Here is a 13718-nt window from a genome sequence, read left to right on the forward strand (position 1 = left end):
AGGGCTGGCAGGTAGGGAGCTCACAGTCTGAGTTCCCCTTAGTCAGCTGTAGGGCCCCAAAAGGGAAGGTCCCATTCCCTGTAGGTGCCTCCGGGTTGTGGCTCTATTGTCTCTCTGGACAGCTGCGCGTAGGGTCGGCGGAGGGGTTCCTGCCACGCGGCTCGGGTCTGTGCACACGGAGGTGCCGGGAGGGATTGGTAGCCTTGTGCTACATCTGCTACAGGCTCACCGCTAGCTGATGGTGGCCTTCTCTGGGCTGGTGTCCGCAGGCCTCTCCACCCACTGGGGAGCCCACCAGCAGTCCCAAATGCAGGGGAGGGTAAACGGCAGATTCACCTACCCTTCCTGCTGGTCTCCGGGCTGCTCCGTCTGTCTCAGCTTCCAGTTCTCCTTCGCAGCCTCCTCCCGTGGAGTCTCCCGGGGGCTCAGGTACCCCTCCTTCTGGCCCTCATCTGCTGTATGCTCGTCTTCTTGCTTCTTTTTTCTAATTTCTGCTATAATCTGTCTTTTCTGCGGAGACACTCTGTCTGTTGGTATTTCTCATCCGCCATCTTGCTCCACCCCGCCCAGACTGGCTATTTAAAGGTAAAATCCACCCCTTTCTCCAAACTGGTTTCCTTTTCAAATCTAAACAGGGAGGAAGCCCCAGCTCCACGGGTTCCAGAGCTGGAGGGGCTGCCCCACTGCACTCTAGGTCTCAGTGAGAGCAGGTAGTCTGCAGTGGCTGGGATCAAGTTCTTTATATGCCAAGTGCTATTTATGAGCAAATGTGGTTGATTCACAGAGTTTAACTCAGTGAGGCATCATTCTCCAACAAAACATTAAATTAAAAATGAAATTCTACTATATTGATAGATTCACATAGAAGAAATTTATATAGTAGTATTTCATATAGAATATTAATTTTTAAGGGGCCTAAAAGCCACATGTATGTACCAACAACAAAAATATAGATTAGCAAAAGTGCATAAAAAGTATTTATAATTAAATGTTGTTATATTGATTTACATATCATATATAAAATCAGACTTGCTTTATCAAATTTTTGAGTAAATTAGTTCTGATAAATACAATTCAATAAGAATATAATCTAATTATAATATAAGTTTAGAATTTAGAAATTGAGGACAAAATTCAATAAAAATGAGGATTGAGATATCAGCTGAGGATTCATGGTGCTCAGAGCTTAGAGCCCTGAGACAGAGGCATCTCATCCCAAATGGAATGAAGGCTGGAATGAGGATCCTAGAGAACTATTGTTAATTCAGTTCAGTATAACATAGATTTTTAGTGAGAAATAAAATAAAATAAAATCCTAAGTCCCTCAACCAATTGAACAGAGGCCTCCTTGGCCAAGGGGATCCCAGAGAAACCTTAAAATTGAGTGTCTGGCCATAATGAGACCAGGAGTAGGACACGCCTCATTACACCTGTTCTCTCACCATCCACCAACCTTGGGAAAGACTTGATCCACCACTGCTTCAGTCACCCACTGAATGCTGCTCTTCCCCTCTGTGGTGTCAGCACCACTGACTAGCGTTCCTTCCTGGTAAGAGGCCACTGACCATGGAGTGGTACTTGCCAGTCTACAGAGGAGATGGTGAGAGCTTTCATGTCCTCAGCTTCACCTTTTGAAGCCAAAGGCTGGAAAATTCCACCCTTGCATCATGCTAAGGCCGCCATTTTCTGAACATGAAGGGGCATGAAGCTCAAATGCACATATGCATGTTTCTCCTCTCATAAAATATTCATGCTTCCTATAGCTTGTTAAATACATATATTTGGCCACTCTGCTGAGCATAAATTCCTGTTCCTGTTATCCCTCCCTCAAAGTTTATGCTCTCAGCTTCTTCTCAAGCCTCTGCTTCTCAGGCTGTCAGAATGGTCACCCTGCAGGCTGCAACTCTTTATGAGAAATATTAATAGTCTCCTCTTCAAATTGATGAACTTGTTTCTTCAGTTGACAGTGGTTATGCAGAAAAATGGCCTCACTTTTCAGGCATCCTGAATATTGAAATATTTCAGGGGAAGAAGTGTGTATTCATCAGTAAAAACAAAATAAATATAATAGCAAATATGGTAAAACATTAATCTTAATCTATGTATGTGGCAGAGTCTCCAACAGGGCCCTGAAGAGCCCTGTCTGAGCTCCGGGCCCCTGTGAGACCCTGCCCTGAGGGTGGGCTTGGGAGTCATCTCCATGGGAAAGCAGATCACAAAAGGATGGGGACTCCCACTCTGTCTCCCACTTCCCTGTGGGAAGCCACAGGTGCCAAGCAAGGGGTGACGCCATGGGGCTGGAAGTGGAGGATGTGTAGGCTCTGGGGCCCCTCAAATAAGCTGCGACATAACAACATGTTCTAAATCTGAAGTTCATCCTGAGTGACTTAAGAGCTCAGTCAGGGCCAAGGGGAGTGAAGAGGGAAGGGAGGAAGGGTCTTGGGAAGAACCCTCCTACCCCATCAACCTCTTTTTTCACACTTCAGTTTGGACTCTCCCTCACACTGCCCCAGGTGAGGTCCCAAACTTTCCTTGACCCAAGCTCTCAGACACTGCAGGGTCATTGTCTGTTTTTTCACTGTCTCCCCAGGTGACATGCAGAGCACAGCCAGCAGACTGATTCCCACCCCGCCCCACCACCTGGGCACTGTGTTTGCCACCAGACATCAGGGGACATCCCCATTCATAGCTGGAACTGCAAGGAGGTCACTGCACTCCAGGCCTATCCTTCAGCACACGCCTGCCTGCCTCCTCCACAGATCTGAAAAAATAAAATGTCTCTTTTAAGGTGCATTTATTTTAAGCTGCTATTTTTATTTCAGGGAAATTCTGCTTTCCATTTTTTTATGACCATGTTTTTTTCAAGTAAACCTGTTCCAGCAGACTTTTGCATTGCTAATTATACTAAACAATAAGTTAGTATGAGTGAAGGTCCTCATCTGGGTGCGGCTGCATCTGCAAAACGGGGGTTAGTGGGACATGCTGTTGTGTCACTTGGTCACTGCCTAGTCTCTGAGAAGAGCACCTCAGGCTTTGCTGGGCTTTTTGAAGGGCTGGGAAGGGCCACACATTCTAGATTCACCATTCCATTTAACGGGACATTGGCTGGGCTGCCACTGTGGCAGGTGAGGACTCTGAGGAGGATTGTTCCTGTTCATGAAGATGTCTGTGCAAGGACCCTGAGTAAAAGATGCTCTTTGTACTTCCAGAAAACTACCAGTATAAATAAATGCACTTTAAACTTGGCAAAAATTACTAAATTACATAATACGTTACAGTGATGGGAAAAACAAAAACCTGGTATAATAGTCTGCTTGGGCTGCCATAACAAAATGCCAGAGACTGGACAGCTTAAGCCACAGACATTTATTCTCCCACAGTTTGGAAGCTGAAAGTGAGGCTTCCCTCGGCAGCATGCAGATGGCTGTGCTCTCACTGTGTTCCCAGGAAAGGTGGGAACAGCCGAGTATGCACTGACAGATGCCAGGTAAGCAACACGTGGGGTATCTACTCCATGAAATATGATTCGATCACAAGGAGTGAAGTTCTGACATAGGCTACGACATGAATTACCCTAAAAAATTATGCTCAGTGAAATAAGCCAGACACAAAAGGACAAATAATGTATGATCCCACTTACAGGAAATATCTAGATTAGGAAAATTCACAAAGACAGAAAGGAGCCCAGCCAAAGACAGCAGGAGTGTGGAGGGAGCCATTTCTCACTCAGCCCACTAGGGGACAGTCCCCACAGGGTTTTAGAGTCTGAATGTTCCAGCTGAGGTTTGATTGCTGGGTATCAGGAGCCTTATCTGTTGACAACTGATAAGGAGGAGAGAGGCCCTCCCCTGGGGCAGCCAACCACACTCCCGCGACTCCAGTGGCTTCTAGGCAATCCTTGCAGCTGTGCCCCTCATGGCAAACACCCCTGCTCCTCAGCAGTGAAATGCAAAACGCTTTTTACAAGACCTTCCAGTCAAGGAGACAACCCAGGACCACAAAGCCCTGTGTGGGCAGCAGTGACAGTCTGGTGAAAAAAGGTCGCCCTTCCCCTCCTCAGAGCGGAATTTGGATCTTAAGCAGATAGCCCACGGCTGTTCCTTGACTCTCAATCTTGTCTTGCTGGCAAGACATTTCCTTTCCTTTTTTCTCCAGTTTCCACTTATAGAGTGCAGATTTTTAAAACTTTATCAGACACATGAAATGTCATGACATCTGGGGCTTGCTTTTAAGGACTTTAAGAAAAAAATAGGGGAGGAAATAAACAAAGGAAGATTGGCAAAGGTTGATAATTAATCATCGAACCTGAGTTCATGGGATCATTCTCCCAGCTTTTTGTTAGGGTGGAAAGCCTGGTAGGGACCCTCAGTGCGGGTGGAGAAAGATTTCTTACACAGAAATTAAGATATATAAAAGTAAAAAGTTTATTTTATCCTCTCAGAAACCTTTGTATATGCTTAAACATGTCCTCTGTGCAAAATTTAATAAAACAAACCATGGGGGGAAATCAGATTTTAGAAACTGTTTTTAAGACTTTAACATTATTAGAAGGATTTGATTTCAATGTCATTCTGTAAAATGAATGGTTTTAAAACGTATTTATACAAAGAAATACAATCCTTTTGCTTATATATGGTTTTATTTTAGTATATAACCCATTTAGCTCATATAGAAGTTTCTATTGATTGAAAGTCATAAAAAGTACTTAACTTATGTTAACGGAAAAAAAAAATCCAAACTCTGTAAAATAATTTTAAAGAGATTTATTCTGAGCCAAATTTGAAGACCATGACCTGGAGCCACTGCCAAGAGGCCTTGGGCAAGTGGACTCGCTGTGGCTGGGTTACAGTTTGGTTTTTATACATTTTAGAGACAAGGGTTATGGGTAAAGCCATCAATCAATGTGTGGGAGGTATACATTGGTTTGGCCCAAAAAGGAGGACCATCTCGAAGGGGGGGGGGCTTACAGGTTATAGGTGGGTTTAAAGATTCTTTAGATTGTAATTGGCTAAAGACATGAAGCTTTGTCTAAAGAGGTGGAATGTTTTAACATAAACTGTTTACCAGAGGTAAGCCACCATTTGTTGCAAATAGAAGGCCTGCAGGTGTGTCTTGCATACCCTCAGGCCTATTAATGGGTTACAAAGGAAGTCTCCAAGAAGGGAGGGGGGCATGATAAGGCCTGTCTGACCTCCCTCCTCCTGGCAGGCAACTTTGCCCTTGAATATTCCTCTGGCCACGAGGGGGTCCATTGAGTCAGCCGGTAGGGGTTGAGGATTTTAGTTCACACTTATATGTATAATCAAATGATTCAATTAACTAGTAATAACCCTGGGTGTGAGAGTGTTGGTGAAGGCCTAGCGCCTTCCTGGGCCAGGGCTTTGTCTGACCTGGCCCTGGCAGCCCACGGACCCCATCACTGGGAGACCTGCTACGGCGGGGCTCAGCCATTCTGTATGGGTTTATTTAACAGCTTCTTTAATAAACCTCCCATCTCAAGGTGTAAGAATTAAATTGGTATCAAAGACTATTTCAACCTTGGAAGAAGAATGCTATTTTCAGAAACGAGTTTTTATGTCAAAATCACAGAACAATTTGCAACAGAGTTGCAAGGATGTCCTCTGATAAAAGGGCCCAAGTCCCTATTTTGGCAAGTAGAAAAACAGACTTAGAAGGTGCCAAAAGAGGCCCCCAAATAACTCCCTCCTTGGGTTCCACACAGGCTCCTGGGACAGTGGCATGCTACCTACCTTTCTGCCTTAGTTCAGTGAGCTTTAGATACCTACCCAGTAGTGTCTCCTCATAATATCTGTGCATTTCATATTTTTCAGAAACCTGACTGCCAAGGGACTTAAACTCTCTAAGCCTCAGTTTCCTCACCTTTTACCTACAGGGTAATAATAGTGCCTACTCCAGAGGGGCACAGTGCCTGCAGTGCTGGGTACAGAGAAGAGGCTTGATCTGCAAAGTGATGAGGCTTCTCTGAAAGCCACAATTCAAATGTCCTCACTGGCTCATGGCTCCCGGTACTAGCTGGGCTCCTGGCCTTCTCCCAGTACAAGGAGTATGCCATAGAAAATCTCCATTTTCCTATGAAAGTTTTTTGTTCATGTTGGGGTATTAATTATTATTATTTTTTTGTGTGTGTGAGAAAAAGGCTTGTTGCCTTGGACACCGGTGTTTTACATCAGGCATTGGCCACCCCTGCTGCTGTCAGCACCATAAATACTGCCCCGGACAGAGTCAGCCAAGTCTCCACCCCCAGCTGGGCCTCACTGAGGAGATAATCCTTCTGGCTCCAAAAGCCCCCATCGGTCACCCCGGGTCCTCCCCCCTCAGGGGCCTTAGAACGATCTCTTTGCTGTTTCTCCTGGCAGAGGGGGAAATGCCTGAGTCTTCTGTACTGATCCACTCTGAGTCCTGGAGTTGCCCCAGGGACTGGAATGAAGACAACTTCAATGCAAAAACTCTTCAGACTCAACTTCCTTGGAAATTGATCTTCTAAATATTGATAAGAAAAGGAGACTCTCATACCAACTGGACTTGACAGTGGAAAATGACTCAAAGGCACCCTTTCAGGTAAGGACAGAGGTCACCAGATCTTAGGGTGAGCCTCAAAGCCTCAGTATAAATTGCAATGCATGCATGACTGTTCCTTCTCATTAAAGGAAGCTATGCTTCCTGATTCCAAATCTTTATAATGATTTAATATAATTATTATATATTTATACATAAGGATTGCATTACATATTTTTATACATGTGAATTTCTGCTTATACATTTTTAATATTTTAAACTGCAATTATTTTCTTTAAATATTTTAGGCTTCTGTTTATGGTCAGTTTGGCATTACAGATCATCCATTTGGGAAACAGTAAGAAGCATTTTATTCATAGCCTCAGTTTTAATTGCATAAAATATTTGTTTCTCAATCATTATCAGTCTCATATTTTCAATATTTTTAAAAGGCTATCAAAATGAGAAACATAAGAGCGGTCACGAAAAAGTCACCAATATTGCCACTCAGAAGCACCAACACCCTACACCCAGCTGGACCGTGGATAATTTTAGCGCTGTGAACGTGGGCGTGGACCGCTGGGGTCCCCAGGATTCCGGTTCCTGCTCCCCGGCTTTCCGAGAGCGTAAGTCCCAGTGCTGCCCACGACGTCATGGGATCCTCCGTGTCAGCGCAGAGTTTAGGATCTGGAAACAATATGGGATGTAATAAGGATAAAATGAGAAACCCAATGGACAGCATTTTGTCATCTTCAAACGATGATACACTATAAAGTAAAAAATATTTCCTAGTGAGCTCACTCTTTTAAAAGTTTTACTGTTTCATTGGTAAAATGTTACATTTGCTCTTAAATGGCTATTTTGCTGCGGATCTAGAGAATTGTGATTTAAATGTTTTAAAAACAAATGTCCCAAACCAAGATAACAGCGGATTCTTGCTTGGCTTAGGGCAGACAGCCCTGTCCCCAGGAGGCCCCTAGCCAGAAGGTTTGGCGACATCACACCCGTGGGTGGTCGCCCCCCACCCCCTAGGCCTGTCTTTAATCACTGTCGCCAGAAGACTTGGCCTGATTTTAACATGTGAAAGGAAGGGAGAAAAGAAAACCTAACCTGCCAGGTGGTACCCCTGGTAGTTTGTTTCAAATCCCTAAATTAACAAACCCGGTTTACCCGAGCAAACACACTTAGCAGGGAGCTGGTTTTATTGCCTCCGGGCGGTCAGGGCCAGCCCTTCCAGGCGGGCTATCCCAGAGGGCGGCTGTCTGCGCGGAGCTGACACCGGTGACCCCCCAGGTGCGCCCCCGCGGCCGCGCTGCTGCCGGAACGGCGGCACCTGCGTGCTGGGCAGCTTCTGCGTGTGCCCCGCCCACTTCACCGGCCGCTACTGCGAGCACGACCAGAGGCGCAGGTGGGCGCAGGTGCGCGCGGGCGGGGCGGGGGCTGCGGGGGGAGGGGCGCGGGAGGCGGGACGGGTAGTGGCCCCCGGGAGGGACCCGCAGGCCGCTGCACTGACTCCGGGTCGCCTTCCTTAGCGAATGCGGCGCCCTGACGCACGGAGCCTGGACCTTCCGTGGCTGCCGCCTCTGCAGGTGCGTCTTTGGGGCCCTGCACTGCCTCCCTCGCCAGACGCTCGGCCGCTGTGGTAAGAGGGCGCGCGATAGTTGCTCACAGCTCTCACATGGGTGCAGTCGCGCCTTCATTGTGCTCATTTTGCATACCAGTCCGTAGAGCAGAATCTTCAAGTGCCAGGTGCCACAGACATGAGCAAGCTTGATCGATTCATCATTCAAGAAAATCACATTGACTGTGAATCACATAGTGAATTGAATTTTGTTTTTAAGTTTCTCATATCCAGATTGCTGGGTTTAAAGGTAGTTTCCAGACAGTGTCCTTATAGGTCCTTGTCCTTTTCAGTGAGTGGAATTTAGCAGCTGACAAGTTGGTAAGCAGGGCTGAACCTGAGTAAATCTCCAGTGAGTTCCCTACAGCAGGCACTGGGGCAGGAGGGGACCGCCTCTGCTCTGCTGGCCTGGGCAGGGCTTGCCCTTTAGGGTCAGGCCAGCATTTCAACCTGACATCCCACTCCCTCTCTCCTCTCTGGCAGAAGCAGCCCTTCAGCCTCAGCTCAGCCTCTGCCCCTGCCAGCCCTGGGTGTCTGGCCCTGCTGTGTGCCCCTAAGCCCCTCACCCACCCTCTCCATCCCCCCACAGTTAACTGGGCACTGCGGCTGTCAAAGGTCATAGTTAATGGTGGCACTGCCCTGCAGCCCCACATCCACCCCTCCTTCTCTGGCAGCCCTGCCAGGACTTCAGGGACGGCAGCACCAGGGGGCAAAGGACTTAAATCCAACCTCTGCCTCCACCCTCTTGCACTTGGCAGGTCTGGGTGGAGAAGCACACTTACTGAATGTGTAGCTCTTAACCACCTTCCTTCCCCCTCTCTTTTTCTCTCCTTGGTAGTACTAGCAGTAAAAGACACTCTCAATGAAGGCACAGTCCTCACCCCCACTTTCTGCCCCCCCCTTCCTCAGCAAGCTCTGCACAGTGCCAGCAATTTAAAATAATGTTAGGCTTCAAAATCATTGATTTTGTAGATTTTAAAAAGCATAGTAAAAATGAATAAAGCTTGTTTTTCAGTTTTTCCATAAACATTAATATATAGAGGAGGTTCTAATATTTTCTAAGTTCAAAGGGTGACTTTGGGCCCCTGGGAGGCACACTCATGGTGCTCGTAGCCCTAGTTGGGGGACTTCTGCATGAGGGGCTGACTCGGCCTAGCCAAAGTCATGAAGCTGATTACAGCAGCAGACTTTGGGTTTATAGACAAGAAATGACTGCCAAGGTGGCCTGAATCCTTCCCCGTGGGCAGCTTGTTCCCTTCTCCTGGGGTAAGGTCAACATGGACCCAGTATAGCCGACCTGACCAACTTCTTCTCGTGCTGTAAGCACCTGTCTTAGCACCAGCTTCTCTGGATCCTTGCCTGGGCCCAGATGTTGGGGTTCCTATTTTGGAGTTCTGGCATCCTGGAACAACCCTCTTTCCCAAGGCAGAGTGATCTGGGGAGGTAGCAGCCAGTTTGGGAGTGAGCCTGACCTCGGTCCCATCCCTCAGTCTGGCCTTCTGACTGATCCCACCATAGCCCACCTGTGAACAGGTATAGAGTGGTCTTTGGTGCAGGTGCTTACCTGCATCATTACTTGTGAATGAACAATTTTCATTGTTCCATTGCTCACACCAGGTTCCCAAATTCAGGGGGCATCTCCTGGAGGTGTAAAAGAGGGCAGGGCAGGCCTGTCTTGGAGGAAAGTGGGGCTGGCCTCTGCTGAGCGGCTCTGGGGAGAAGTTTCCTGTCATTGGGCCCTTCCTCATTTGCCTGTTCCCTGCCAGCCTGACCCTACATCCAGGCCAGGCCAGGCCTGCGCCTACTTGTAGGAATGCTCTCATGGAGCTGGCAGCCCTGCCTGTGGGCTGTCAGCTTCATGTGACAATCACCACCAGAGGCTTTTGTCAAGATGGATACTGGCCCCTCCACTCTAGAGATTCCCATTCAGCAGCTCTGGGCTGGGGTCCCAGCCCGGCAGAGACCTTAGTCAGGGACCTTCAGGGTGGGGGCGGAGATGAGGTGCTCAGGCTTGGCCTCTTGTGATGGGTCCAATGTAGGCAATGGCACAGGCCAGCAGATGAGTGCCTTGGGGGTAACCCACAGTGCCAGGCTGTTCACTGTCCCAGCAGTGTCCTTGGCAGCTTCCTTCTGTTGGATAAGCTGTCCCCAGTCAAGGAAATGTTATGAGGACTAATTTGGGGGGAAAGTTGGACCTTCTTTGAAACAGATGTATGCAAGCTGTTTTATATTATTATATTGCTTTTAAGTCAGATCTGTTTGCTCCATTGCTGAATGACTTGTGTGGAACTCCCCAAAAGGTCGCCCTGGCCTACTTGTGTGCTAAATAAAAAGGCTGAAGGGCTATATCTTTGTTAGCCTTTAAAAACCATGAAGTAATTCTCCTTCAGCTTGCCAAGTTTCCCTCAGATCTAGTTGTATCTGGCCACAGCAAAAAGAATAGCAGAGGTAAAAGAAAGCACCCCTCCTTGCGCTGGGCTCTTACAGCTCTTCCTTCAATACCGTGTGCGGTTTCAGATCCAACCATGAAACTCGTGGGGCCTGGGGCGTGGGGCTCAGACCTGGGCCTGGAGCCCTAAAGCAGGGTAGGAGGTCGAGGGGCCAAGCCTAGTGAGGTAGCCAAGGCAGAATAAGGCCTTTAGGGTGCAGACATTTTTATTTCATTCCTTTAAGCCAAGCCTGCGACTGTATGTGCGACAGTGTGTCTCACGCATTCTCCGTGATTGGTTTCAGACCTGAAAGACTTTCTGGCCTCCCATGCTACTGGACCGTGCTCAGGTGGAGCGCAGAGTTTCCTCTTCCTGCTGCCCTGTGTCCTCCTGCATCGCCTCCTCTGAGAAGGGAGAGACACATAAGCACACAGATGCTCCCTCGGCACCTCGAGGCCAGCCCTCTGTGCCACTGCGGGAACACGGCGTCCTCAGCGGGAAGGCCGCATGTGGATGTGGGTGTCCCCTTTAATTTTCTATGTTGTAAATGACAGATTTGTTGAGTTTACTGTAGGCCGAAGCGTTAGGTGGTTATTTTTATTGTGTAATAAACATTTTCATCAACGAGCATTTCTCGCTTCCCCGAGCCTTATTTCGAGGTCTACAATTGAGATGAGTGTGAGCAGGGGCGGGCCGTTCTCTCTCTCTCTGTCTCTCTCTCTGTCTCTCTCTCACATACACACACACAGAGCTCATCCTCACCTCAGGACACAAGTCCTTGGGAGAGGGACAGGGCCATATGTTTGTCTTCCACAAGGAAGGCTGGAGGCAGACAGCCTGGTGCCCACTCCCTTTTCCCATGGCCGTTAGCACCTTCCTGGGTGATCATGTCTCCATTAAAGAGGAAGCAGTGGCTGCAGCAGCCCAGGGCAAGGCAAGGCAGGGAGAGAACTTAGCTAAGGGGGCCCAGATGAGCCCCCCTCTCCTGAGTGCTGCCTCCTTAAAGCAGGCCCTGCCTCATCTGAAGAGTCTGTCATGACCCAGCAGGACGGGGCTAAACCAGCACGGGCTCTGCTGTGTAGGCTGTCTCCCCTGAGAGCACACGTCAAGTAGAGGACCCTTCCACTGATATTTTCAGCTCTTAAATCTACTTTAGCTCATAAGCACGTGTAATACAATTCTAATTTTTAAAATTCTATATTGTAAATTCATCTATTGGCATATTCAACCTTTTCAGCTATTGACTTTGGAAATATAAATTTAATGTAATATTCAAATGAATGTTGAAAAATAAGGTAGAATTCAGTAGACAGTTGACTTGGAGTCCATTGATTTATGAGAAAAATAATTATTCAAGTTTTGAGACAAATATTTCTGGACAATAATAATTTTTGATACCAAAGTTGTCTTTAAGTAGTTTCAAGTGCATTCTGAGCAGTACTTTCTATTTCAGTTTAATTATTATAGGAACAAACAAAAGTAATGAACTTTGCAAATTTATCCTAAGAACTTGATAAATATGTGTATACTATTTGCAGAATTTGTGTTTATAAAATACCTATCTTTTATACTTTGTACTACTACCAACTGTACCGAAAAACATTGGCAGGCCACAAAGACACATGGCCTTATTGTCAACAGCTGCACTTAGGAAACTGAGCTAAGAGGACAGTTCCACATTTGAGAGGCTGCAACTGTAGGTGAAAGGAAAACTAAGAATTGTTCTGTATTAGCATGAATATCTGGGGTATAAACACTTATTATATTTACTTAAAATGTATAAGTAGAAAATTAAGAACTAGGACTATGGATCCCTCTAGTAGAATAATTCTTGATTATAAGTAAGGAAACCAAAGTTGCCATTTATCTATCTATCATCTATTTACCAACTAACTGAGAAGCCATTATTCAGCTCTGAAAAGACCATGGAGAATTTCAGGATAAAGGCATTTCCCTATAAATGGCACTCCAGGTGCCCAGAGAGACAATTAAAAAGAAGAAACTTCTTAGGAGACAAAAGAGCAATCCTGGGCTCATGTGTCGCAGACCTTACCTGTCCCCTGCTGCTCAGGACAGACAGAGGCAACCTTCCCAGGGCACCAATCCCTGAGACAGGCCCTTCTCCGCCCTGGGTTTGCTCACTCTGACAGGGACCTAGGGGCCCTCCCTTCCAAGAAGGCAATCCTGTCCTTCCTGGGTTGTTTATAGAAGAAATTTCTTTCCTTGCCAAGTTTGCCCTGGCTCAGCCTACCCCAGCACATCCTAGAGAAGCCAAGTCAGTCAGCACAAGCCATCACATGCCCTCTCTGAGGGAGCTGCTGGCCTGGCACCTGGGAGAAGAACAAGAGTGCACTAGGGTCATGCCAGTGGTTTCAGTTTCCTAACTGGTCAGCCTGCTCCCTCATTGGAGTCTACTTCAGAGTCCAGGCAGGTGCCTGCCGGCTGAGGAGCCCTCCTGCCCCTTTCAGCTGTGTCATAATCCCCACACCTTCCCCAAGCCCCCAGCCTGGATGCAAACTGACATTTTTTGTCCCGGAGTTCAAAAGCAACCTCTGGATACATTTCCAATTTCTGTTGTCTGGAAAAGCCCCTCTGGCACATGCAACTGTACATCACACAAGCAAAAGTTTCTGGGACTAGCTTTTGCATGGAATTCAGAATGGTAAGTTTTACATGGGCAGGATTTTCTTCTCACCTGGACTGCCTGCTCTCAGGAAAGGAAGATGAGGGCAGCGTCTCCTCCAGTTACAGCTGTTTGGCACTCTGATCCAGCAACTGGATCCCTAGGGCCCCAGAAAACTCCATGGGAGCTTGCAGCCACAGAGACAGCTGAATCTCCAGCAGCTGAATGTGGTCAAGCCTGGAAATGTCTGCGTGCGGCCGCTGGGGTGCAGACCGACCCACTAGTCCGTGTTCAAGAGCCGGCTCTGCTGAAAACACGGCGCACACATCGGCCTGCTTCAGTTTATTATAAATTTCACTGATATAAAGTACATATAGCACAGAAGTTAGAAGTCATAATAAAACCTACAATACCCTTTATTCCATATAAGCTTTTGTTGATTTTTATCAGACCTTACCAAGACGGCCCTACAATAACAGGGTAACTGTGGTGAGGGCCTAGGTTAAAATAATGCACAGGCCTAGCTAAA

At 47.2% G+C, this 13718-nt stretch overlaps 1 protein-coding gene across 1 annotated transcript; it reads left to right on the forward strand.

Moving 5' to 3' along the window:
* Positions 1–2291: 2291 nt before the first annotated feature.
* On the forward strand, positions 2292–10974 carry LOC105869342 (cryptic protein-like). Its single transcript, XM_076005359.1, has 7 exons — positions 2292–2314; positions 3381–3452; positions 6825–6874; positions 6969–7142; positions 7810–7924; positions 8049–8158; positions 10871–10974. The coding sequence occupies exons 1-7, from the start codon at positions 2292–2294 to the stop codon at positions 10972–10974; spliced, it is 648 nt and encodes a 215-aa protein (XP_075861474.1).
* Positions 10975–13718: the final 2744 nt, after the last annotated feature.

This window comes from Microcebus murinus, chromosome 8 (genome assembly GCF_040939455.1).
Source record: "Microcebus murinus isolate Inina chromosome 8, M.murinus_Inina_mat1.0, whole genome shotgun sequence".
NCBI lineage: Eukaryota > Metazoa > Chordata > Mammalia > Primates > Cheirogaleidae > Microcebus > Microcebus murinus.